This window comes from Piliocolobus tephrosceles, chromosome 8 (genome assembly GCF_002776525.5).
Source record: "Piliocolobus tephrosceles isolate RC106 chromosome 8, ASM277652v3, whole genome shotgun sequence".
NCBI lineage: Eukaryota > Metazoa > Chordata > Mammalia > Primates > Cercopithecidae > Piliocolobus > Piliocolobus tephrosceles.
This window is the reverse complement of record NC_045441.1, coordinates 35,695,834-35,722,538: the sequence shown is the minus strand read 5'-3', so window position 1 is coordinate 35,722,538 and position 26,705 is coordinate 35,695,834. Positions and strand designations below refer to the sequence as shown.

Here is a 26,705-nt window from a genome sequence, read left to right as displayed (position 1 = left end):
CTAAGTAAAATAAGAATATGTGTGCCATTCATGGTGTTGGGGCAGTCTCTTAAAAATGAAGATTTCAGCCTATGAATATGGTAGTGTAACAAAAATTTGTCTTAAAATTTCATTTTTTAAATTCAAAATGCACTTCCTTATTGAAGCATTTTCTGAGCCCCATTGTCTATGAGAGTTGTGCTCCATCCCAGGATTGAGGAAGGGAGGCGGTCCTGGCCTTGGGGCAGCTCTCGGGCTGGGGTCCCTTCCGAAGCATCCTGTGGCTGGTATGGAATCCGGAATCCACAACTAGGGCCTGGGCCTGGGCTTGTCTTCTCCTTGCTGCTCTGAACAGGAAAAGGTAGTTCAGCCCAGCAGGATGCCTCTTAGAACTGGGAATGGCTTGGAAGAAAATGCTTATGAAGGCCCAGCATATAAAATATGCAAGGATGTTTCCCTACTGGAAGCATTTACCTGCTACCCCTTGCATTTTTACTTTCCTCTGAAGGCCCTCACCTTGTAATCCACCTCCCCGCAGCTCCATCTCCTCTAGACAGCAGCCTGCCTCACAGTGGTGTCCCAAGAGCATTGGGCATCAAGAGGTAAAATGCCTGGGCGTTTTCTCTGAAGCACCTGTTGCCACTGTCCCCTCAGGCTATGATTCCTGGCCAAAATGCACCCATTCTTCTTGACACACTTGGAAGGGTCTGGGATTGTGAGACTTGCAGAAGGGTCAGATGTCTTGAGTCACTGAGAGGGCCAAAGATGGAATATGCAGTCTGCCTCTCAACATTTGTTACTGGCCGGGGCCTACCCCATCAGAGCCTTTGAGGGCATTACCAAGGTGCCGCCCAGATTAGTGTACCTCCTCGGCATAGAAGCATTGACCAGGCCTTCCCATTTAGGCCAGGAACCACCTTGTCATCTGTTTAAATTCTATCACATTTTAGTGACACACACATGTAGACACGTGATATGGAACATATGTGTGTCATGTGTGCAGGTATTTATGGCTATGCCTAGATTGAGACATTTGCCACTTTCTGAGCACTTCTTACAGGCCATGCACTTGTATATGCACACATGTAGAGAAACAGCAAATGAACAAGTTTACAAAAAATCCTGAAAGCCAGGCAAGTGAGAATTCCATCATTTGGAATGAAAGTAAACTTTTCTGACGCTTCAGGGCCAACCAAGTGTGCGATGGGCATCAGAGGTCAGGTCTCCATGTGTCACCTGGCAGAGAGACCGTGTGAACAGCTCGTTGGAATTTGATTTTTCCAGAGGAGCATGAGATTGGGTTACTGTGAAGTCCCAATGTCGCTGAGGTTGTGGTGGGTTTGTGTTTTGTGTTTGTTTTTAATTCCTTCTCTGCAACGCCCAAGTGAGCACTCTCCTTGAGTCTCAGGAACCCCAGAGTAGAGCCCGCCCTGGGGTGCTGGGCAGCACGTAATTCTCAGGAACAAACAAGTATGTTCAAATAAAGCTGAGGATCTTAGTCTGCAGTGCCTGGTCCCTCGGAGGCATTCTAGTATCCCTCTAGTTTTGTTTTATTGGGTCAGAGCCTGTTGCTGAAACTGTCCTTCCCAGGCCTTCCGGAACTGCCTTGCATGTAGTAGAGAGACCCACAGTTTGCAGGAGTGGCACCGTCTTTGAAGCAGCTTTCACATAAAGCATCCGAAGTTCCTTTGCTGGGTCACGTGCCCAGTCCTCAAAGATACCTGCAGATCACCCGATCGCTGGGAGTAGGGCTGGTCTAGGGTTCCACTTATTGTGTGCACATGTATGGTTCGCCCCAGAGTCCGGCGGGGCAGAGATGTGAGAGGTGATGGGATGCACCCCTGTAGGACCCATGAGGCTGGTGGACAGGCAGTGGGGGCTGGCGGGAGGGTGTTAAGGGAGAATTCCATCCAGCTGATCAGGTCGTGTCTCAGGAAGGGTGCGCCCCCTCTGGAGGCTGCAAGACCTTTAAACGTGCTCATCCCTTCTCGTGTGTCCTCCCTGGGTGCCCCAGCTCCTCCCTTCTCCTTGGTTTACTGCCCCTTTTCTCACCTCCCTCTGACAACCAAGTCTGCTTGTGTCTTCCTCCGAAAGGGAAACTCCCGTTGCCCCTTCTCTACCTCGGTTCCTCCTCTCCCTTCCTCCTTCACCTTCCCTCCATCCTTTTGTTTCTGCTGCCTTGCTCTCACCTGCATTTGAAGGATGTGACTTCCCAGTGGAACCTGGGTTGGGATTTGGTGTCATCCTCCCTCCCTCAGCCTCAGGACATTTCCAGGGCAGAGTCTTCACCACATTCCTGGCATCTAACACAGAGAAGGATCTGGATAAAACTTTGTTTTGTTTTCTGATGGGTAAGTGGAAGGAGAGAGACAGTCTTTCAACTCCAGGGAGCTGAATGCATCATGCCTGCAAAGGACCTGAGCTCACAGAGTGGGAGCCGCATGGGACCAGCACCTGTGTTTCTGAGAGGAGACCGGGCATTGCCGGCTGGTGGGGTGGGCTGTCCTCTTCCAGGTGTCTGATTTGTACCCCTGCTTGATTTTGCTAAGGTGCAGTGGGTGGTCCTGGCTGTAGCAGAGTCAACGTGTGGACAATCTGGGTCCTGTATTGCCCGGGGATCTCTGGGTCTTTGGGTAGGGGCAGCAGAGTGTCAGGGAAGGATTTTTAAATGTTATTTCCTCAGCCGACTTGCTGCCACCTGGAGCCCACCTTTGAAATCACTTTAGTCCCTGGCACTGCAGTTGAGGAGAAAGAAGCGAGAGAGGAAAGATAAATAGATCTCCAGAAGGTGCTTAAATCTGTAGATTCACACTCAGCATTGTCCCCGTCATGGCTGTGACACGGGCACAGAAGCAGAATGCCCTGCCTCCTCCTCCCTGCTGCCCATCCCTGTGGGTTTGCTCTGAGTCACTGAGCCCACAGTTCCACGGAGGGAACGGGACCCACCCTTGGGAGTGCCATCCTGGTCACAGTCAGCCTTCCTGGGCCTGGCTGCCCATGCTGGTGCCGCCCCATGCTGCCTTCCTCTCTGCTTAGGGAGTGACAGGCATGGGAAAGGCCAGTCCATCCGCTTCCGCTGAGCCTGCTCCGTCGGTGGTCAGGCATTTCCGACAGCATCGTTTGCAGGAGCTGCTGCCCTGCAGCACATAAACAACCAGGGAGGAAATGCCTACTCAGACCTTTGGGAGGAGGGTCCCGGGGATCTTCCTGGCCTGTGTGCGCAGAGGTGGCCCCCAGGGTCCCAGGCAAGCCATGTCTCTCCTGGGGTAGGGCATTGACCTGCCCACTCTTCACCTGGTTGATGAGTGTGCCAGGGTCGTGTAGGGGCTGGGCTGGCCAATGACTCGGCTCAGGCTGGGCAGCAACCTGTGCTGGAAGCACAGGCATGCACAGGGGTTGTAAGAAAGGAGGCAGCCCAGGAGGAACGGGGACCTCCTCTTCCAGGCAGAGCTTTCTAGGGTAAGGGGCATGACGCTAGCATTTAAAGAAGGAGTGGGATTTTGCCAGACACGTGAGGCAAGAGAAGCCAGGGGTGAGTGTCTGTTCTGTGCTTCCCTTGTGAAAACCCTGAGTAATGTACCGTGTGTCTAAGGCCCAGAGACATGACAGACCCCTGTGTTCTGCATACGGACTGAGTTATAGTCAGACTTTAGGTCACGGGAACAGAGCACTTTGATTTGACTGAGGGAGATAGTGTTCCAAATGCTGAAAAAAATGTGGGGTTACTTGAAAAGGGCTTTGTAGAATGTATAGGAGTTTTTCACCAGTTGGCTTACGAGTTTGGCCTTTTAGATGAGAGAAGAATATGAGCAAAGAGAGAACACGGAAGAAAGGGGACACCATGCGTAGAGGCTGCCAACAGCCTGTAGTAGGTGCTAGCCAGGCGGAACAGGCTGAGGGATCCAGAATCAGGCTCTAGGACAGGGTCTGGGCAGGGTGTTTTAGCGCACTGAGGCCGGGAAGAAAACCTGCAGGGTTTGAGCGGTGCAGTGACAGGGTGTCCCCTGGGCTGCCTTATGGAATGAAGGCCCTCCAGGATGGTGGCCAGGCAAGATGAGAGGCAGATGGCCCCATCCAGAGGAAAGGGACATGGGTGTAGGCTCCTGCTGGGGTAGGGGGCAGAGGATTGACTAGGGACATCCTTGTTGTTGGAGACTCTTCAGGCTTCCACTTCCTCTCTGGCTGGTTGCAGGAAGCTTCTCTGCTGTGAGTGTGGGGTCCCGGGGGAATGAGGGTTTGACTTTGGAGGGGCAGGTTTGGGGGCATGGTGGGCGGGTCCTGCCGCTTGTGCCTTGGGTGATGGCTGGCCCGAGGCTGAAACTAAGCCTGGTTGGGTTTCAGCAGGGAGGCTGCAAGAGATTAAAGTTGGGGGAGGAAAAAGCAAAAGAAATGAAAAGGAAGCAAACCGCAGCAGTGAGCAAGGCGGGGCCAGGGCCGTCTGGAGGCACTGACTGGGCAGGCCGCCCGCGACAGCCAGCGGCAGCCCAACAATCCCGGGATTCTTTCCCGGGCCTGAGCTCTCCCGGCAGCCCTCTGAATGGGCCTCTTTGGAGGTGGCCGCCCCGCCCCCTGCACGACTCCCTCGGGACAGGCCGGAACACAGAGCCCTGCCTGGGTGGGTGGGGGACGCCACCGCTGGGACAGGGACTCAGGACTCTGCTCACCACATAGGGCTGCTGGGGACACAGCCCAAGGAGTTCTCTCTGTCTGGCCCACATCCTCCCAAGCCCTTCCATGGACTGACCAGAGTCCTGGGTGCCAGGTAAGCTGTACATTGGGACTTGTCGCTTCTGCCTGCTCAGTCCCCGCGCCCCTGGTGTCTTCTGTGCTCCTGGCGCCTCTGGCCCGGATCCACTTGCCCTTGCTGAAACTTGATCTTCTGGGCTCCAGGGGAAGGGAGTGGGGAGGGGGTGGGGGGTGGTGATGAGGTGGGATGCAGAGGTCACTGGGCCAGGAATCCTGGGCAGGACTTGGGAGGAGGGCTGATTGTTCCAAGAGTCCCCTTGTCACTTGATGACAGTTCTCAAGTCGCCAAGGCTTTGGGACAAAACGCCCCAGCCCTTGAGCCTGGAGGACTAGTCCTTCCAGAAGAAAGTCATGCTTTGTCTTTGCTGAGATTCACTCGGGGCTAACAAAAGCCTGGTTTACAGATGTGCAGCTTTTCTGGAACAGGACTGCTTCCTAGCACAGCACATTCCTTTACTGAAACTGATAAAGCGAGTCTGCCCCATTCCAGGGCTGTCACTGCCCCCACCCCCCTTCCAGGGCCCTTGAGGTATCCCGGGCAGCGGGCAGCAGGACCTTCAGAGGCCCAGAAGGCTGCACTTCTGAGCACCCAGCACAGTTGTTTCTACTAAATGCCAAAAGCAAGCGTTAGGACCAGGCGCTGGGTTCTAAAATGAGATTTACTGTTGTCTCTTCTGCAGTTGGAGCAAGCAAAGAGAGTATTTCTAAACGAGTTCATGTCATTGAAAAAAAAACAAAAACCCATGCATTCACTGAAAGAACCTGCTCAGATTATGTTAACAGAGCTTCTGGACCGAGGGGCGTCTGTTTCTTCACTGTCCCTTCCCTCCTAAATGTCTGAGCTGGGGCTGGGGCTCTGTGGGACCCTGGGAGAGTCAGCCAGGCAGTGGGGGTGGCACGGGCAGGGCTGGCGCCTGGGCCCAGGGTGGGCCTCCTGGGCATCTGCTCCCTCCTCCGCGTGCTGGCCCTGCAGCCGACGCAGCGTGTGTGTGTGTGTGTGTGTGTGTGTGTGTGTGTGTGTGTGTGTGTGTGTTGTGTGTGTTCCAGCTGGAAGGATGGGGAAGATTAAGAGGGAGAGAGGGGAAAACCCAGAGCTCTTTATTGTGAAACGAGCACTTCAGCCGCTCTGAGACAAGCCCGGGGGGCTAAGCGTCCAGCTTCTCCTTCCCAGGCTGAAAGTCCTGCCCAGTATCCCTTCCAGGATTGATGGATTGCTTTCCAGTTGATGGAAAACGCTATCTTTTCAAAGGTTTCCTGTCCTTTTAATGTATTCTATATACATTAGTAATTTTTCACGAATTCCATATGCCTGTCAGTGTATTAGAGATTGTCTGGTTAGGATGGACACAGTTTTCTGACTTTGGAGGTTAGATTAAAAGAATTCTGGTCCACCTATTTCGAGAGGGGTGATTTTCTCCCTTGGCCAGCCTGTAGCCATGGTGGCCCGTGGGGAGCCTGGTGCCGTCTTCTGCTGGGGCTTCCTGCGCTCTAAGGGGGAACCTCAGTGACAGGGCTCTAAGTTGCTCCCAGAGTACCTGTGCCTTCCTAATCCCCAGGGCAAACCTGTGCAACAGGTTCCATGTCCTCCTGTAGGGGCGGAGTCATTGTATTACATTCTGCGTCCTGACTCAGACCCTGTTGGTGGGAGGCAGGGATGTCTTGTGGAAAGAAGATAGCTTTCTGAGTCCGAGAGATGAGTTGGCTTCCTTTGAATAAGCTTCTTAACCTCACTTTTCAGAATCTGTTTTCCTCATCCATAAGATGATTTGCACGTGGAAATGTTTGTATGAGGATTAAATCAGATAACATCTATGTGTGGGTTAGCAGAGTGCCTGGTGTATAGTAGGCACTCAGAGAAAAGGAGCTGCGATTCTGATTTCCGTTATTATTTTCATTATATGAAAAGTTGATATGTGTCACGTAAACAGGATTTTACAACAGTCCTGAGAGCTGTGTGATTTAAAAGCTGTTGATACTCAGATCTGCACCGGTACTGATGGCAATATTTCTCCAAAAGCACAGTGAAAGCTCCTGTGGTTGGAGCTGGGATCTGATGATCCGTATGGTTCTAAAAAAGCAGTTTGTGCAGCCAGGACCATGCATCGGCATAGTTCTAACTGCTGCCCACTTTGACCTTGTCTCTTCTACCCTTCTATTTCCACTTCCCTGTCTTTAAAAAAATTAACATCCAAGGCAATCAAGCTGCCCAGTTGATGTAGGATCAGGACAGGAAGGCTGGTGGGTATGATGCGTGGAAGGTGGTCTTACTGCTGTCAGACACAGGTCTGGGGTAGCTTGAAGTCCTGTGGTCTGATGAGTGTACCATGGCCATTTTCTTTATGTTAGGCCCACCTGAGACAGGTGACCTCTCCCTCCTATCAGGAGGGACTGTAAATAGAATGAGTTTACAGTAAGAGTCAAGGGACCAGAAGGTCCCCGTCACCCACACACTCTGCCTTCTTGCTCTGTCCCATTGCTCACTGTGATTTTGCCGGGAGATAACCTAAGAACACCGGACTAAGAAATCACTGGAATGTCAACTTCTAGTTCTACCACGAGATAGCAGGGTGGCCTGTGGCCTTCCTTGAGCAGTGTTCTCTGTGGACATTTGATTCTTGATTAGCCTCAGGTAGAATGGATGGCTGGGTGGAGAAGGCAGGTGGGTACTGGGTCACCCAGGTAAATTAAAGTTAAACAGGATTTTACAAACGTGGGGTGGAAGAGAGAGGAATGAGAGCTCAGCTGGCAGGAGGACCAGGGTCACCAGTGGGATGTCTGGCTTTCTTGAGTGACCAAGTACAGATAGAAAAGCTTCTAGAATGCTGTGGAACTCACTGCTCTGAGGAGGTAAGAAGGAAATGGGACCAAATACAAGGCTTGTTTCTGGAAGATGTGGGTCACAGGAACTCCTCTTTGTGCATCTGTTCATGGGAGTAATGGATACACAAAACCACACAGTCCATCATGCTTCCAAGCTGACTCCTCCAAGTCTGGTTTCCCCTGATGGCTTTCCCAGTGGTCCCATCACTTCTGCAGCCTGCTAGACTTTCCATCACACCTTTGTAGCTCATGCTGCACTTGACTGGAGGAAATCAAGTCAAGGATATCATGGTGGCAGTTGAAGGGATACATGAATAATACAGTTAGTGCACAGACTATTTAAAAAGACACTATTTTTTTCTTAATAGAGAAATTTTTCTAAGTTTTTCAGAATTTTTCAAAGTTTGTTAAGAGACATTTTAAAAATATTTATTTATTTATTTATTTATTTAGATGGAGTCTCACTTTGTCACCCAAGCCAGAGTGCGGTGGCATGATCTTTGCTCACTGCAACCTTTGCCTCCCGGGTTCAAGCGATTCTGTGGCCTTAGCCTCCTGAGTAGCTGGGACTACAGGTGTGCACCACCACACCCAGCTAATTTTTGTATTTTTAGTAGAGATGGGGTTTCACCATGTTGGCCAGGCTGGTCCTGACCTCAAGAGGTCTGCCCGCCTCGGCCTCCCAAAGTACTGGGATTACAGGCGTGCATCACGGTGCTTCGCCCCGTTAAGAGACATTTAAAAAGATAAATGGAGAGAAAGCCATGTTTGTTGATAGGAAGACAATGTCACAAACATGTTGGACTCTCCCAGTTTCATCTGTGTACTTAATTTAGTTCCAGTCAAAATGCCAGCAGATTATTTTGTGGAACTTGATAAGCTGATTCAAAGTTTATGTAATAAAATAAAAATTCTGGGTAACCAGTATACAACTACCAGAAATGAGGACTTACCACAAAGATAGAAAATTCAGCAAACTTGAACTGGTACAAGGACAGATAAATTGACCAACAAACAGATAAAAGTGCAGAACTGACCAGCACATGCTTGGAGCTCTGGTGCCAGACAAAACAGCCCAGGTCAGTAAGGGAAAGAGGAACTGCCTCATAAATAGAACTGAGGTTTGCCAGCTAGAAAAGTTTAATGGATCCCTTTTATAACACATGCCAACATCAGTTCCGGATGGACCAAGGATGTCAATGTCAAATACATTCTTAGTAGAAAACCTGGGTGCATACGTTTTTCTGGGTTTTTTTTCTTCCTGTCTTCTGCTCTTCTGTTTCTCTTTTCCTGCCTCACTGTGGATTTATTTATCGTTTAGGGGAAACTCTGTCTTTATTTATTGATAGTATTTTTGAGTATATCCCTTCCTGTAGTTTGTTTAGTCCTTGCTCTTGGTATATATACGTAACCTGTCATTATTTATGGCTACTTGTATTGTTTTATCACTTGGAGTGTAGCATAGAAATCTTACTTCAATTTAAGTTTCTTCACCCTTCCCATTTTTAAAGTACAATTGTTGTAAATATCTTATCCATTTATGGTGAGTACCACATGTGATCATGTCTGCTTGTTGCTCCAACTATCAAAAGTGACTTAAAAAACTCATGAGAGGAATGAACTTTAGTATTAACCCTTACTTTGACTCATTTGAACATTCTTCTTTCCTTTTGGAAGTTCCGAATCTTATGGTTTTCATTCTGTTTAGAAAATTTCCTTTGGCCATTCCCTGCCAGGACATTTGCAAACAACAAAACTTCTTCATTTTCCTTCATCTCTGGATTTCTTTATTTTTCCTTCATTCCTGAAGGGTATTTCTGCAGGATATAGAATTGACAGTTGACAGTTCTTTTCTTTAATTACCGGAAGCATGTGCCCACTTCTTTCTGGCCTCTTTGGTTTGGGTCTCTTTCGAAGAACTGAAGATAGGTGGATTCTCAGAAAAGCTGTCATTTTAAATGACACTAAGATAGGGAAAACAGTGCCAGGTAAATCATGATGCACTGTGGGTGAAGAGAGGTATGCACAGATTTCAGAAATGTAGCTCCGTGAGAAAAGGCAACTGGGGACTGGGCACATGAGGCCTCGAGGAGTAGTACCTCCATCCAGGGTGTGCAGAGCTGCAAGTGGGCTGGAGACAGGGTGCCTACCACGCAATGAGTCCTCAGCAGGGGACCCCTCCCTGCCGGCCTCCTACGTAGGAAGCCCCGGTGATGTGACAGTGAATGAGACACAGCCTCACCTCTGAGGCACCCAGACATGGTTCCAGCAGAGTGTGCTAGGTAGAGCAGGGTCCGTGGCCACTGAGGGCCTCCATATGAGGGAATCAGGGAGCAGATTGCTCTTGAGTGCTTTAGAGGGCTTCATGCCCTGGGTAGGGCTTTTGTGATTCTGTGGGCTCTCCAGTCCTTCGAGCTTGAGCATTGCACTCAACTCGTGGTAAATATTTATCAGCAACTTAGTTAGGATATTTAGCCACTCCCCTCAGTTTTATGTTTGTCATATACAGGCTTTCACAAACCATTTTTTTTTCTTTTTCTTTTTTTGTTTTTAGAAACGGAGTTTCGCTCTGTCGCCCAGTCTGGAGTGCAGTGGCCGGATCTCAGCTCACTGCAAGCTCCGCCTCCCGGGTTTACGCCATTCTCCTTCCTCAGCCTCCCGAGTTGCTGGGACTATAGGCGCCTGCCACCTCGCCCGGCTAGTTTTTTTGTATTTTTTTTTTTTTAGTAGAGACGGGGTTTCACCGTGTTAGCCAGGATGGTCTCGATCTCCTGACCTCGTGATCTGCCCATCTCGGCCTCCCAAAGTGCTGGGATTACAGGCTTGAGCCACTGCGCCTGGCCCTTTTTTCTTTTTCTAACCATAACATTCCATTCCTAGGATAGGTTTGTTAATTTTCATTTCACTGGGTTGTTTTTTTGATTTTTTGTTTGTTTGCTGTTTTTTTTTTTTTTCCTTTTTGAGACAGAGTCTCACTCTGTCGTCCAGGCTGGAGTGCAGTGGCGCGATCTTGGCTCACTGCAACCTCTGCCTCCCAGGTTCAAGCGATTCTCCTTCTTCATCCTACGGAGTAGCTGAGACTACAGGAGTGCGCCACCATGCCTGGCTAATTTTTGTATTTTTAGTAGAGACGGGTTTTCCCCATGTTATTCAGGCTGGTCTTAAACTCCTGACGTCATGATCTGCCTGCCTCAGTCTCCCAAAGTGCTGGGATTACAGGAGTGAGCCACCACACCTGGCGTTCACTGGGTTGCTTTTTTTTTTTTTTTTTTCTTCCTGTTCTATTTCATTCTCACGTGCTTTCCCATTGGTTTGTGGTTTTGCTTTTGCATCAGCTTCCTTCTGTAGGTTGAGGCTATATAATGTACCAAGACCCTGGTCCTGGGACTGAGGGATCAGTTCTGAGGGATGCTTGGTGCTTCTACAGTTCTTTAGCCTTTAATCTTTCTGTAGAATGCCAATGAAACTCCTCCTTCTAGGACAGCTGGGAGGGTGAGGAAGTCCTCAGTGAATGTTGGTCATCAGGAAAACCTTGGTGGATGATGGGCAGGAGGGAAGCTTCAGCAGTAGGTCCCCCTCCCTGAACTGCTGGTTAGAGAGAGGCTTGGGTGCTGTAGAGAAGGAGGTCTTTTATACAGTGCTGTGCATTCTAAGTGGCTGGTCTTTGGGGCAAGAAGACAATGTAGAGTTAAAATCGGGACAATTTGGTGTATTTGAGCGAAGGTCTTTCTGATCTCCCAAGTGTTTGTTCCCTCCTTCCCCTCAGAGCAAAAATGGTTATTTTTTAAGTTTATTTCCTATGAGACAAGAGTAATTGTGGGCAGAGGGACTGATGAGAGCTTCAAGCATTGCCCAGTTCTGTCCCAAGACAGCTCTCTTGGAGAGAAAACCACCTGTGGCAGAGACTGTGGATTGCTGTAAATTATCTTATTAATTGGAACATCACTTGTTATATTGGAGCAATTTTAGCATGTTCAAAGCTTTGCTGGAAGGCCCTCCAAATGCCGACACAACCCGCTGGCATTTTAACAGCGCTGGTGGCCTTTGTATTCATGAGGTTTGGACTCAGTGGAATGGAGCTGGGCTCAATAGCACCTTCAGGGTCCAGCAGCCAGTGACATGGTGCGTGACCATGGAGATGCTGCCCGTGAAGAACATAGAGCCAGCCTGAAGGAGAATGGCACCACCAAAAACCAGCAGGTTGAGAATGAGACCCTTGCATCAGCAAAGTGAGTAGCCTACGCATTGGGCATGGTACGAATCGGAAACACAAAGAGGAAAGCAGTAAGGATTTGGAAAGCTGAAATGTACCCCACTCAGAGCCTCGGCAGCTTGCTCCAGAAGCCGCTGGACTAGAAGTGAGGAGAATCGGGACCAAGAAGGAAGGCGGTTGAAGCCACATCATCCGCCACCTCTGGCTGACTCAGGGCCCCATGAGATGCAGGTTTTCTGGCACAATTGGCTCCTCCTGGAGTCCTGCCTCAGGCTGGTCAGAATTCCCATGCTCCAAGAGTTGGAAGGGACACAGTAGAAAGTCTGTGTGGTCTCCTCAAAAGCCACATGCCTCATGTCAGTTTTCATTTCTTTCTCATCGCGATGGACCTTTGGAGTGCTTGCCAGGGCCCAGGTCCTGCTGTGAGCACCTTTCATGCCTTAACTTGGCAGATTCCCTGAGAACTCTGAAGTAGGGCCTGTGTCACTCTCCTGCCATTTACAGAGAGAGGCTGCATCTCCCCAAACCATACACCTCGTGTTAGGCTGAATTGTGACTCCCTCCACCCCCTGCACATTCCTATGCTGAATGAAGCCTTAACCAGGACCCCAGGATGTGACTGTGTTTGGAGAAAGGGCCTTTATAGTGGTGACTGGTGAAAGTGGTCCCTTAGGGTGAGCCCTTATCTAACGTAACTGGTGTCCCTGTAGAAGGGGGGCGATCAGGACACAGACACACAGAGGGAAGACCATGTGAGGACACAGGGAGAAGATGGCCGTCTGTGCACCGAGGAGAGAAGCCTCGGAAGAAACCAGCCCTGCCAATGCCTTGATCTTGGACTTCCAGCTGCTAGACTGGGAGGGGATAAATTTCTGTTGGTTCAGCCACTGTGTGGTGTCTGTCATAGCAGCCCAAGCTGACTAATACTCCCAGTTCGTGGAACACCAGAATTCCTCTTAACTCGCAGAGCTGTGGACAGAGTGAAAAGGAATGAGGTCGTGCTAATGAACTAGAGGTGGGAAACCCAAGAATCGCGTTTGAGTCCTGCTGCAGCTGGGTGATGTGTGTGTTTTCCTCGGCCTCCTCACAGGTGTTGATAGACAAGAGTGCACACCTTTAGGAGTTGTTCCGAGGGTCAAGTAAGCCCACTGAGCACCACACAGGTAGTCACTATTAGGAAAATAGTGATAATTTGTGAAGATAACTTACGTTTTCTGAACAAAGATAAAATGCATTCTGAGTCTCTGTTTACATTTACTGCAATGAGAATACATCTTCTTGTTAACTGAGTGAAGGGTTTAACTGAAGCCGAGGTTTCAAATTCTTACCTAACACAGGGTTCCCAATGTTGCCTTCCTCATTGCTCACGGGATGCTTTAGAAACACTGGGCACAGCACTACCTGGTTAGGGACCTGGCTAGAGTCTGACCAGTGGTATTCTCTCAAAAGCAGTAGTCTTCCAGTTTCAGACACTACATGAGAAACCCCCATTAGCTGCCTGTGGTCCCTGGCACATGGGCTGGGGGGCATAAGGGATGCCGATGCCCCGAGTGCCACAGGGGTTCTTAGAGAGGCCGGTCCTCTAAGGGTGTCTTTGATTCTACTCAGGTCCATTGAAATCTGCCACATTGAATAGGGTTTTCAAGTCATGGTAAGAGACTTCTGAGATTGCAGGGGAGGTTTTCCCCCTGGGCCTTGTGTGACTTAGACTTCCATGGTGCAGTCATTGATACAGTTTGGATATTTGTCTCCTCCATGGGGGCAGATACTTCATGAAGGGTTTGGTGCCGTCCTCATGTTAACGAGTGAGTTCTCACTGTTAGTTCACATGAGAACTGATTGTCAAAAAGAGCCTAGCACCTCCCCTCCTCTCTCTGTCTCTCTCCCACTCTCTCTCTCTCTTGCCTTCCTCTCGCCATGTGATGCCAGCTTCCCTTCACAAGTCCAATGGGAGTGGAAGTAGACAGGAGTGCACCGGCATGGGGTGGTTAGGCCAGGGTGAGGATGTGCAGAGTGCACATCAATGAGAGCTTCCTGAGGCCCTCACCAGGTGCAGATGCTTCTTCTACAGCCTTCAGAACCGTCAGCCCAATACACTTCTTTTTAAAATACATTGCCCAACCTCGGGGGCTCCTATGTAGTAGTGCGCATGTACTCAGACAGTGGTTGTAGGACAAAGTGATGATCCTGGACCAGTACTCCTTGGGGCTTCATCTGTCAGGCCACCAGGCTAAAGTGACCTTTCCTTAGAAGGGCTGTGGCAAAGTTCAGCACGTGTCATCTGTGTCCCATGTGCCGTTTCTAGTGGAAAGCCAGATTCTCTGGGAATTCTGCCTGAAAACAGAAAACATCAAGACTTCCTGTCCTGTGGACCAGTCCAGTTATGAGACTGGAATTATTCTGCAGACTAAAGACTTGGAACCAGGCATCTTAGGTACAGCCTCTTCATCGGCATAGACCCTGGCCGGTATCATTTTGAGCAGCCTGAACCTTCCTCTGACCGCTGTCCACTCCCGTGTGGACGTGGTGTATGCATTATGGTAACCTCCACTCTCCATCATGATAATCAGCCCAGGGCTCTCAAAGCCACTTATGCGGGTTCTCTCTCTGCTTGTGAAGGGTAAATACTTCCTGTTTGTGGGTTTTTGTTTTTGTTTTGTTTTGGCTCAGCATAAGGAAGGCTTCCCTGAGGAGGGTCAAATGGCTTTTTTCTTTTCTGATGCCGCTTTGCATACCCTCACCCTGGCCTGACTGCCCTGTGCTGGTGCATTCCTGTCTATCTCCACTCCCACTGGACTGGAAGCAGCTTTGAGGCAAGGATCTTGTGTCACTGAGTCCGTTTCCTATTGCAAGTAACCAGTCCCTACTCAAGCTGGCTAAAGGAAAAAGAAAGGAGAAAATGTAACTGTTCGCAGAGTCAAAGGGTGAAAGCTATCGAGTGTCCAGGGACAGGTGAATGGATAAACAAAATGTGATCTATGCCTGCAGTGGAATATTACTCAACCTTTAAAAGGAAGGACGTTCTGACATGTGCTACAACGTGGAAGAACTTCAGGGACATTGTGTTCATTGAAGTAAGTCAGTCACAAGAAGACAAAGAGTCATTGAATTCATACATACAGAAAGTGGGATGGTGGGGACTGGGGTGGAGGATAGGAAATTATTTCAATGGGGACAGAATTTTAGTTTTGTAAGATTATAAAGTTCTGGAGATGGTGGTGGTGGTTGTATGAAAAAGTGAATGTACTTGATGCTACGGCACTGTACACTAAAAAATGGTTAAGATGGTAAATTTTGTTATGTATGTCTTATCACAATTTGAAAAACATAGTGAAACTCACTGAGCAGCTGTGAGTGGCTGTGGTCTCAGATTTGGTTTCAGGAGGACTCCTTGGTTACTTGGGGGGTGGGTCTCTCTCTGTCTCTCTCACACATTTCTTTCCAGCGGCTCCCTAAACCCTGATTTTCTCAGCTGTGTGTTGGCTGTGTCTGCAGGCTTGATGTGGTCTCTAGGCAGCCTCAGTAGCTCTACCTCAGTGTCATCTTTCTTTAAAGTCTAGAAGGAAGGAAGTCGTTTGTTTTCTTGAGAGCTCAAACCAAAGCACATTTTTTACAACTCCCATCCCTTGTAGGTTGCTAAGGGACTGTGTGAGTCCCTGGAGGAACTGGCCTTACTTAGTGCATCCCAAGTGTAAAAACTGCTTTGGAAACACTATGAAGAAAAACCCTGTGTTCACTGTTTCAACATTAGAATTCTCTACACAATACCAACTAAATTGGGAAATGTGTTTTCTTTCCAGTTTGATCAAAACCTTGAATATAAATGGGACATCTTCAAAGAGTAAGAAAAAATAGGGCTCCAATTGTAATGAACTATTGCTTCTACATTTTCTAATTCCTTTTGTGTTATTGCTTAAAAGGAAGACTGTGGCATAGTCTTTTTTGAAGGGGATAATTCCAATTGTGATGAGAGTGTCATAAAACGGTCACCCGGCTTTTAGTGGACAGGATTCCCATTTCGGCCCTGGCTGGAGCAACTCTGGCTTCACTGTGTGAAGAAGAACCTTGCTTCCTTTAAAAAGACAGAAACAGTTTATCCTTTTGAGAGCATTTCTCATATTTGCTGAAATCAGTTGACCTTAAGCTATAGAACAAATTTTGTATTATTTGTATTATATTGACATCAGGATTTTAAAAAGAAAAGGTTCAACACCAAGAAAGTATGTATTTATTCATTTGTGGATTTTTCATCATTTTTGTTTGTAGAGTATCTCTAGGACTTTGATTCTCATCAGAAACCATGAAAATGCTTTTTCAATGTGTTGGGATTGTCACTAACTAATTCTCGCATCTGGCTGCCTGCCATCTTCTCTTTGCTTTCAAGAAGGTTGGTTAAATGGCCTGATTGTTCATAGACAAAAAACAGAAGAATTATAGGATAAGGACTTTTTTTTGTTTTTGTTTTTTTTTGAGATGGAGTCTTGCTCTGTTGCCCAGGCTGGAGTGCAATACCACAATCTCAGCTCACTGCAACCTCCATCTCCCGGGTTCAAGTGATTTCTGGCTAATTTTTGTATTTTTAATAGAGACGGTGTTTCACCATGTTGGCCAGGCTGCTCTCAAACTCCTGACCTCAAGTGATCCACCCACCTCGGCCTCCCAAAGTAAAGATAAGGACTTTAAAAAACAAACAAACAAACAATAATAAAAAAAAAAAAAACTAATCTATACTGAGGAAACTCCAACACAAAGTCTTGTTTTTCTAAATTATAATTTAAAAATTATTAGCTAAATAAACCCTAGAAATCGTGTAATTTGATCCCAATTGAAGTGAGTCTGTAAATGAAGATCCTGAAGGCCCCAGGGGTTGACAATGTGCCCGTCACCCCATAGTTTATGGCAGAAGAGCTCAGGCTAGAACCTGGAGATCTGAGATCTGAGTGTCTTTCGGCAGCAGTCCCAATTGCCCACCTAGAAATGTAATGGAAGAAGGATACAAGAGATTTGATATTCCATTTTTTTTAGAACTCTCTCAAATAATGGAAAAAGAAACTTTCAATTTAACTGCATAATAATCCCGGGATGTGACTAGGAGGGAGGAAAGAATGGAGATAGATAGATAGATAGATAGATAGATAGATAGATAGATAGATAGATATTCTCACTCACTTCGGAAAGTTTATTGTGAATATGCCTATGTATTTATGGGCCAAAGATTGAGACTGCATTTTTAGGTAGTTAACAAAACTCAAGTTTCTTCACTTGGATAGGAGACTATAATATTGACCTCAGCTAAATTTATTTTATTTTTCATTAAAGGTGACATAAAACATTCAAAGGCGATTTGTAGTTATTAACTAATTGATGTATGAGTGAATAATTTTTATGCCTTATCAGGAACACAGGAAATTAGGAACACAGGAAAATGTTGATTTTGTTTTTAATGTCACATGTCCTGATTTTTTGCTAAGTAAGTTATGGTTCCTACATCTATGGTAAGAGTCACACCCTAAGAATGAACTTTGATGTTTGGATCCCTCATGAATGTTTAATGTGTCTGACAACTCCTTACACATTTAGGTTGCAGGTCTTTGGCCTGGCTTTAAGGCTTCGGAAGAGGGAGCCAGTGGCCCTGCCTGAGCCCTGTGGCTTTCTTTTCTTCTTGTTAACTTATATGTCATGTAAATAGTGGCCATTGGAGAATGAGTGGTATCCAGCTTCCCACAGAAGCCTGGATGAGAGCATAAAAATAGATCATTTGGAAAAGGGCCCATGACCCTCTGTCACCCTTGTTCTGGGTAAAGGAAATGAAGGAAGTGGAAGCCGAGAGGAGAGGAGCATAGACATTCCTGAGGTCCCAGAAGGACGGGCACGTGCCTCCCAAGTTCTAGCCCAGCCCCTGGGGCTGCCCCACAGCAGCGGCCTTCCCGGCCACTTCACCCCTGCGGGGCACCAGGGACACCAGCTGCTTAGGTGGAATACCAGAAAGTGAGATGAATGTTGTTTCCACACAGTAACGGTATTATGCCTCCTGCTCTGGGTCTGAGCAGCAAAGGGAAAATGTGAGAATATTGTGGGAATGAAGGGCAGAAGGAGGCCAAGCCAGCAGTGTGCCTGGAACTAAAAGGAGCATCTGTTCAGGGCCCAAGATGGTTTCTGGTTGGCAGGGCTGTGCTGGCGTGCACACGGTCTAAACAGCATCCCTGTGTGGCCTCTGGAGCCTCCCACGCTGTGGAAACACATCTTCGTAAGGGCGGGGTGCATGGCCTCAGTAAGGCGGCTTTTGCCTTAGAAGAAGTTGGCCTGCCCCAGAAAACCCTCCATGTAGTTGCTTTGAGGGACAATTATGCTCACTGTGGTGTCCTTATGTCTCCAACTCTGAAGCAGAGAGACGGGCCACCAGAGGCACAGGGCTGTGGAAGGCCTCCCTGCCACATTCTCGCTCTGCTAGGAACAGCGGGGTTAATGCCTCTACAGATGTCCCTGTGCAAGGCAGTGCAAATCCCATCTGCTCCTCACCCCATCATCCCCACCCTGGGCCACCTCCTGGGCTCTTGTAGGTGCAGAGCTGAGGATACAGGCACCTGATCCCCCCCAACAAGGAGCTCAGCCCACGTCCTGTCCTCGTTTTTAACATTGCTAAAAATGTTCATGGTAGTTTAACCATGAACATCAAATGTACAAGTTAAACAACAACAACAGTTCTGCCTGTCCTTATGCTGAGCACATTTCTAGAAATGAAGTGAACTCATGCAAAAGAGTTTGCAGTAGGTAGATCATCCTCACTTGACTGGTGCCTTTGACTAAGATTTTTGGTGCACTTCCCCCAGTCCTGTCGGCTCCTGTGCTTGCTAGATGCCCAGCATCTAGTTTGCTAGACGCCCAGCAGGGATAATGCAGAGGAGCACTTAGAAAGGGACCTGGGCTCCCGCTGCCTCACTCTCCCCTCCCGTTAAGCATGGGCACATCTCGAGGACCTATGCAGACCTACGGGAAGTGGAGAGGGTAGGTACTGAGCACAGTGCCTGCAGGGTGTGCAGACCTAAGGGAAGTGGAGATGGTAGGTGCTGAGCACAGCGCCTGCAGGGTGTAGGTTCTGTGTAAAGTGTAGCTGCTGTCAGCATCTTCCTTGCTGTCTGCCATCCCGGTCACTGAAACTAGTAGTGACTCCACTGACCTGAAGATGTGACCCTCACCCAACTTAGCCCTCACCCAACATGGGCCTCACCCAACATGGGCCAAGGCCCATGTAATAAGTGGATTAATTGCTGTGACATTGAGCTGTGTGGCACTCTGTTAGCTGACTTGCATCTCTGAGCACAGGCAAGGACCAAGGACCTGCAGGAGAAATGGCCCAGGAAGCCCAAGTCTCCCTGTGCTGAAGTCCTTGGGATAAACATAGAATCTGATGCTTTGAGCAGCCGCTTCTCCAAAGAAAGGGTTAAGTCCTGTCACCCGGTCAGGAACTGGTCTGACAGAGGGAACTACACAGCCAGGGTGCCCCAGAGTTGGTGCTAATTGAATGATAAACAAAGCCACTTTCATGGGAAGTGCTGGGCTTGCTGTTTTCTGGGACAAGCACTGTGATAACAGGAACAAAGTGGATTTTATTTTCCTTCAGCCTCTTCTCATTTGGTGAAATTCCCAGGCGCCATGGGAGTGCATTGAGGGCTTCTGAGTCATGGCGTGGGGTCTTCTAGAGCCTTGAGGCACGGGGACCGTTAACAGGGATGTGAAGCACCAGATATTACCCCCGTGGCTTTGTGGGGACCACTAAGAGCAATGTCAGTCATAGAAACAGGTGCTGTGTGCTGTGCTGCGTTATGTGCTCCTCTCTTGTATGATTCTTTGAAAGCTCAAACAACCAACCATAAGGTGGGCATATTAAACTTGATTAATTAACATTTTTTTTATTCCAAAGTTCTGTGCTGCTCCTTGGCATGAAACCCTAGGAACTGATCAACCAACCGTCCACCTACTCCTCCGAACCAGACCCCTGAGCAGTATTTCCACGTCATGCTCTGAACTTCTCCCTCTAACCTCTAAGCCTTTACTAGTTCATTCATTAATTCATAACGTGAATGACCTGGAGCTCCTACAGGTGCCAGCCCGGTGCTGGGGACACAGAGGTGAATGGCAGGGGTGGCCCCTGCCCCATAAGCAAAGAACCCATGAGGTGGTTGTGTCAGATGCCACCCATCCTTCCCAAAGGGCATCCATCAAATGCCACTTGCTCCAGGAAGCCTTCAGATGAAGCTCCCTCCAGATTAAGCAAGTCTCCCTGTGGGTCCTCCTGCAGCTCAAAAACTGTACCTCACATGCTCCTCCATGCAGTAGTAATTTGCACATGGTCTCATCTAGCTGACACAAGCAGGACATGCAGGCACTCCCTGTTTTGCTTTTGTTTCTCTCTTCCGTTCTCCCACTGGTCTAGGCCATGTTAGTGGAAAACTGGTGCCCAGCAAAGACATTTTATTTTATTTTTTTATTTTATTTTTATTTTTTGAGATGGAGTTTTCCTGTCTCGCCCAGGCTGGAGTGCAGTGGCATGATCTCAGCTCACTGCAACCTCTGCCTCCCAGGTTCAAGCGATTCTCCTGCCTTAGCCTCCTGAGTAGCTGGGATTACAGGCATGCACCACCACGCCCAGCTAATTTTTGTATTTTTAGAAGAGACGGGGTTTCACCATGTTGGCCAGGATGGTCTTGAACTTCTGACCTCAGTTGATACCCCTGCCTCGCCTCCCAAAGTGCTGGGATTATAGGCATGACCCACCTCACCCAGCCCCAGTAAAGACGTTTTAAATGGAAGAGAAATACAGACAAACATAAATGGAGATAAGTAATCTTAATACTGGGGATAGAAGTGAGGGTGCAGAGGGATGATTTTAAACCCCATGCATCTTTGTTTTTCTATCCCAGCTTTAATAGAAAGAAATAATAAATTCACCGAACACTTATTTTAGAACATTTCCTGTGGGCCATACTGGGAGGAGGGGCAGTCAGTCACATAACTGCATCCGCTCTGTGGATTTACAGGTCAGTCATAGCAGGAGACATGCACATGCATTCGTGACACAAGACTGAGCATTTGCTGGGCCTGGCCTTGAGATGGTCATGGTATTTACAGTTGGGTGCAGCAGACACACCATTCCCAAGGGTCTTACAGTATGTTCATACAAACAAAACGTTAGTACTGGGCTTTTCTATAATGGAAACATTATTAATGTTGAAAACATCTGTGCAGAAATTGGTGTCCCATCCTTTCCCCCAAAATGGACAAGGCACTGTGTTTCAGATTTTGTATTTGATTTTCAGAAGTTTTACTATTAAGTGCTTGTGTGTAGTTTTCTTTTTATTTATCCTCAAGTTTTTTGTTTGTTTTGTTTTTTAACTTGTGGTTTGATTTCTTGAGTCTTTTGGGAAATTCTCAGTATGTTTATTTTCCAATATTGCCTCTACCTCGTTCAATTTCTCCACCACTTCTTGGACTTCAATTATACGTATGTTAGAATTTTTAAGAATCATATCTCATGTCTTACCGTCTTTTGTGTACTTCTCATTCTTGTTCCTCTTTGTGCTTCAGACTGCATATTTTCTTCCTATTTTTCTCCCAGTTCACTCACAATTTCTTCTGCTGTGTTTAGTCTGCTGATAAAATCATGAACTGGAAGTTAATTTCATTTATTTTGTTTTTGAGTTCTAGATTTTCTCTTTGCATATGTGTGTGTGTGTGTGTGTATATGTTCTAGAGTACATGTGCACAATGTGCAGGTTTGTTACATATGTATACATGTGCCATGTTGGTGTGATGAACCCATTAACTCTCCATTTACATTAGGTATTTCTTTTAATGCTATCCCTCCCCACTCCCCGCAGAATGGTGATCATTAAAAAGTCAGGAAACAACAGGTGCTAGAGAGGATGTGGAGAAATAGAAACACTTTTACACTCTTGGTGGGACTGTAAACTAGTTCAACCATTGTTGAAGACAGTCTGGCGGTTCCTCAAGGATCTAGAACTAGAAATACCATTTGACCCAGTGATCCCATTACTGGGTATATACCCAAAGGACTATAGATCATGCTACTATAAAGACACATGTACACGTATGCTTATTGCAGCACTATTCCCAACAGCAAAGACTTGGAACCAACCCAAATTTCCATCAATGATAGACTGGATTAAGTAAATGTGGCACATATACACCATGAAATGCTATGCAGCCATAAAAAAGGGATGAGTTCATGTCCTTTGTAGGGACATGGATGAAGCTGGAAACCATCATTCTGAGAAAAACTATCGCAAGGACAGAAAACCAAACACAGGGCGGGGAACATCATTTGATTATTCTTAATGGACTTCAGTTCTTTGATGAAATTCTCTTTGCTTCTGCTTTTTTAAACATTCTGTTCAGTTATTTTAATATCTGTGGCTTTTAACATCAATTTTTGAACCAGCTGTGGGCGTTTTTTCTGTGTGTGGGGTGGTGACAGTCTCGGTTTTCATTTGTCATGTTTCCTGCCATTGATGATCAGTTTTTTAAAATTAAATATTTGATACTGTATTTTTAAAGTACAGACAAAGTCAGGCTCTGGGTTGGGGGGGCATGTTCTTCAGAGAGGATATAATTTTTGTTACAGGCTACCTAGTCAGATCTAGTTATGGTCCTCTTGTTTCTAGTTTGTAGCCCTTCAGGGGTCTTACCTTGAAACCTTGTGGTGTTTGCAAAGGCCCCTCTTCCTAGGTACATCTTGAACTGCTGTTTTTGGTTACTTAGTATCCGCTAAGACACTGCCACAATCCCTGCTGGTCTTTTTAGCTTCATAGCAGCTGGCTTTGTCTTGGTTACTGGGCACTGGGCCCTGTACCTCTGCCACTTAGGACTCAGAAATGCCTTGAGGGAAAACGTGCTCAGAGTGTTTGACTCTGTCTCTGCAGTCCTCATTTTTCTGAGACCTTGGCACTTCCAGAACTGGCTGCCTTGGTAGCTCTGAACTCAAAACTTTATCTCCCCAGAACAGTGTGATCACCATTGCTAGTCTGCGTGTGGCCCCTATACCACATGCTTCCAAATGGGTCCATGTCTGAGAAGGAAAAATGGCCGTGGATCGCCTGCTCCCTTCCCTGGAGGTTTTGGCCCAGTAAGCCCTGGCTACCTTGGGAGATGTGAATGGGTTCAAACTATTGTTGTTAGTATTTTGTGTAGCTTTCATAATTGTCCTCAGTGGAAGTGTAATTCCTGCATTGTAGCTGAAAATTAACGTGCTCTTTGTAGTACTGGCTTTGAGCCATTGCAGCTGATGTGGCAATCTTTGATAGATAAGGGTTTACAGAATGAGTTGTAGGGAAAACAGCATCATTTGGAAATCTCTAAATTTCAGTACCCTCTCCAGGAGATGAATAATATGGACTTTTTTTTCTATGTTAATGTTCTCTTACAATCCTCACTTGTTTTGAAACAGAAAACAAAATGACCAGTATTTCTAATAATATTATTTTATTGACCATGGTAGATTTGTCCATTTCTTGAAGCCTGGTTTAAAAAAAGAAAAAAAAGGCAAGGTGTTTTAAATATCCAGAAATAATGCAGCTACTGGGCGAGAGGAATGTGCCTGGGCTCAGGCATGGGACACAAGCAGATTTGCCTTCTGGCCCACCTGCGAGGGCAGCCTCTGCACCCCATGGTGTGGCCTGTGCAGCAGCGGGGTTGACCTGGAAAGCACCAGCATGGGTTTCTGCCCTCATAGTGCTCAATGTCGATGGCCCAGTTACCAGCTGGGGACCAAAGGAAGGTGGAGGACACCTAAGCCACCCGGCTGCTGCAGGGCCTGCACTTATGGTCTCTATGGGGAGAAGTTGCCTGGTGGTTTGCAGAGGAAAGGCCATGCTGATTCTAAAGTGAGGTGCAGCCTAGATCATGGGGTGGAGAGTACATTACAGGACATCAGCCTTTGTGGGGGACGGGGCTGGAAGGACCAGCCCAGGGGACCCAATGTGTGTCTCCCCACATGACTGAAGGGATGCCAGTGCCGACCAGCTCGTGGTGATGGGCTGGACACTGTGTGGCGGACTGAATTAGGTCACTTTATTTTTGGGAACAGTGATGGGTGAGAATAAACCCATGCTTGGGGTGATAGGGCTGGCCGCCTCCTCCAGCCTATTACGGGTAGTGATGTCATGTTCAGTATGGCCACGGATGATAGAAAATCTCAAAGTCAACACTGTTTCTTGTGGAACATGCAAAAGCGGCAGAGATTATGACTTCTCCAGTCCTACAACTGAGGTCTCTCTGCTTTCTGTGTTCCCGCTACAGAACCACGAGGCTGCCCTGAGACGCTCAGTCACACCGTGGGGATGTCAGAGAGCCCCATTGGACCCAAATCCATGATGCTCCGGGCCGACGCGCCCTCGACGCCCTCCTTTCAGCAGGCTTTTGCTTCTTCCTGCACCATTTCCAGCAACAGCCCTGGGCAGAGGAGAGAGGGGTAAGAAGATGGATCTTTAAACTTGGCACAACCTCCCCAAAGACACAGAATGCTGAGAGGCGTGTGGGACCAGTGGGGGCTTGCTCTTCAGAGAAGCTGAAGCTAGACCAGGCCGGGATTGGCCTGAAGATGGGGCAGGGCAGGGGACTAGGGCTGTGTGGTGACATATGAAAAAATATAGGGACATACAGGAAATAGAGGAAAAATCAGTCTTAGAAGGATTCTGGTTAACAGAAAGACCGGGGGGTGGGAGGGGTTGGGTATTAACAGTGAAAAATGGCCTATTTCTGCTTCAGAAAGATACTGCCCCTGAGGAAATTCATATGTGAGACCATTCCTCTTGCTCAGAATAGGAATAAGTTTCTTTATGCTTTGTTGTATGGACATGTAGCTCCCTATTTAACTTTTTAAATTCTACCTCCGTTCTCCTTAAAATAAAAGAGGAGCCCTCATCTAAGGACATTACACATAGACTCTGTACCCATGAGTGTTCCATTGTTAGTGAAATATGTGTGTCACGTGGTGTGGTTTTAGCTGTCTTTCCATACTCGTAAGTGGGTGGTAATTTCCAGTAGTCTTTGTCGTATCCGTTAATCAGCTGGTTCATCTAGCAAGCATGGATTGAGGACTGATGGTGTGTCTGGCAGATAAAGGACATAGGGCAGAAGGATCATGCTGTGAGGAGGAGGAGACCTGCAGTGAACCAGTGGCCCCACAGGGGATGAATGTGGGTGGCATCCCTGCCTAGTGCTGTGGGACAAGACGGGAGGGCATTTCTACTCCCGAGGGCACATGTGTATGTGGCCGTAGGTGCTGGGCAAGGGCTGGGAAAAGGCTTCCCAATGGGTACGCAGCTGAGCTGTGTGTTAAAGGAAGAAAGGGCCTTGACCCGGTGAAGATGCAGGAGGGAAGGCGCAGGGGCCGAGGGAGCAGCATCTGCACATGTGGAGAGGCCTTCGTGGGGCGGCTCCCCTGGGTGACCTCACGTGGGCTGCAGCATCCAGGCATGAAGTGGGGGCTTGAAAGGCAGGCAGCATGAGCTCAGAGAGGACCTTAGTGTACACAGTGTGGAAAATCCCTCCTGTGCTGCCTGGAGGGCCTCAGCACCCACTTCCCCATCCCTGTCTTCCCATGTGGGTGATGCTTGCTGGTCTTCAGGTGTCTCTTTGTACCTTACGTGCTGTCTTGGTCGGCTTGTCTTTTGGACAGTTCCTCGTCTGCAGAACGCCAGTGGGTGGAGAGCAGCCCCAAGCCCACGGTCTCCCTGCTGGGGAGCAGCCGGCCCACCGGAAGTCCCCTCAGTGCTGAGTTATCCGGTACCAGGAAGGACTCCCCAGTGCTGTCCTGCTTCCCGCCGTCAGAGCTCCAGGCTTCTTTCCACAGCCATGAGCTGTCCCTAGCAGAACCACCGGACTCCCTGGCGCCCCCCAGCAGCCAGACCTTCCTGGGCTTCGGCACCGCCCCAGTGGGAAGTGGCCTTCCGCCCGAGGAGGACCTGGGGGCCCTGCTGGCCAACTCTCACAGAGCGTCACCGACCCCCGGCATCCCGCTGACAGCTACAGGGGCTGCCGACAATGGCTTCCTGTCCCACAACTTTCTCACAGTGGCGCCTGGACACAGCAGCCACCACAGTCCAGGTCTGCAGGGCCAGGGCGTGACCCTGCCTGGGCAGCCGCCCCTCCCTGAGAAGAAGCGGGCCTCGGAAGGGGATCGTTCTTTGGGCTCAGTCTCCCCTTCCTCCAGTGGCTTCTCCAGCCCGCACAGCGGGAGCACCATCAGTATCCCCTTCCCAAATGTCCTTCCAGACTTTTCCAAGGCCTCAGAGGTGGCCTCACCTCTGCCAGGTAGGTGTGTTTCCAGCGGGTGGGAGGGCCCCTCTGTCCATTCACTCAGGAAGGGAAGGGTTCGGACCTGCAGCTGAGCTGGCACATCTCTAGTGCTGGGCCAGGCACCTGGAGAGAAAATCCAGAGCCGTTGGGGTACTTTTCCGTTTTCCTGGTCCAAAGCCAAGCACTGGCCCAGGCTTCTCATTCACTCTTCTTGGCTTCTGTGTTTGGCTACCTTGGATTCCTTCCAGTTGTAGAAAGTGCAGATAGCTGCAGTGGTTCTATTCTCCGTTTCACTTGGGAACATGGCTTTTTGTAAATAACAAATTCCTTGTCAAATTAAATGAATTCATCCAAAACGCAATTATGAAATATTTCAAGTGTATAAGAAGCAATGTGGTCTATGGGTTAAACAACACCAACTTTGCCCTCTGTTTCCTTGCTACCTTCCTATGTATTCTTAAAAATGTATTGCAAAGGCCCAATCCAAGCATCCTGTTGTTTTGTGTTATAAAGCTGTCACTGCCTCATCCATCTCAGTCATTTCAAAGGCAGGGTTCCCTTTCCTTAGAACATCCCTCGCTTGCTTGCCCTTGGCATGCGATTTGGACTTCTGGGATCACAGCAGATGAGA

General features: G+C 48.2%; 1 protein-coding gene across 6 annotated transcripts in view; it reads left to right on the top strand.

Moving 5' to 3' along the window:
• TNS3 (tensin 3) overlaps positions 1 to 26,705 on the top strand; it is a 307,112-nt gene that overhangs the window by 254,214 nt on the left and 26,193 nt on the right. For all 6 annotated transcript variants that reach the window (XM_023226391.1, XM_023226392.1, XM_023226394.3 and 3 more), the window contains 2 exons: positions 24,074 to 24,245; positions 25,455 to 26,089. In XM_023226391.1, coding sequence (XP_023082159.1) covers positions 24,074 to 24,245; positions 25,455 to 26,089 — 807 coding nt within the window. The remainder of the gene's footprint in view (positions 1 to 24,073; positions 24,246 to 25,454; positions 26,090 to 26,705) is intronic.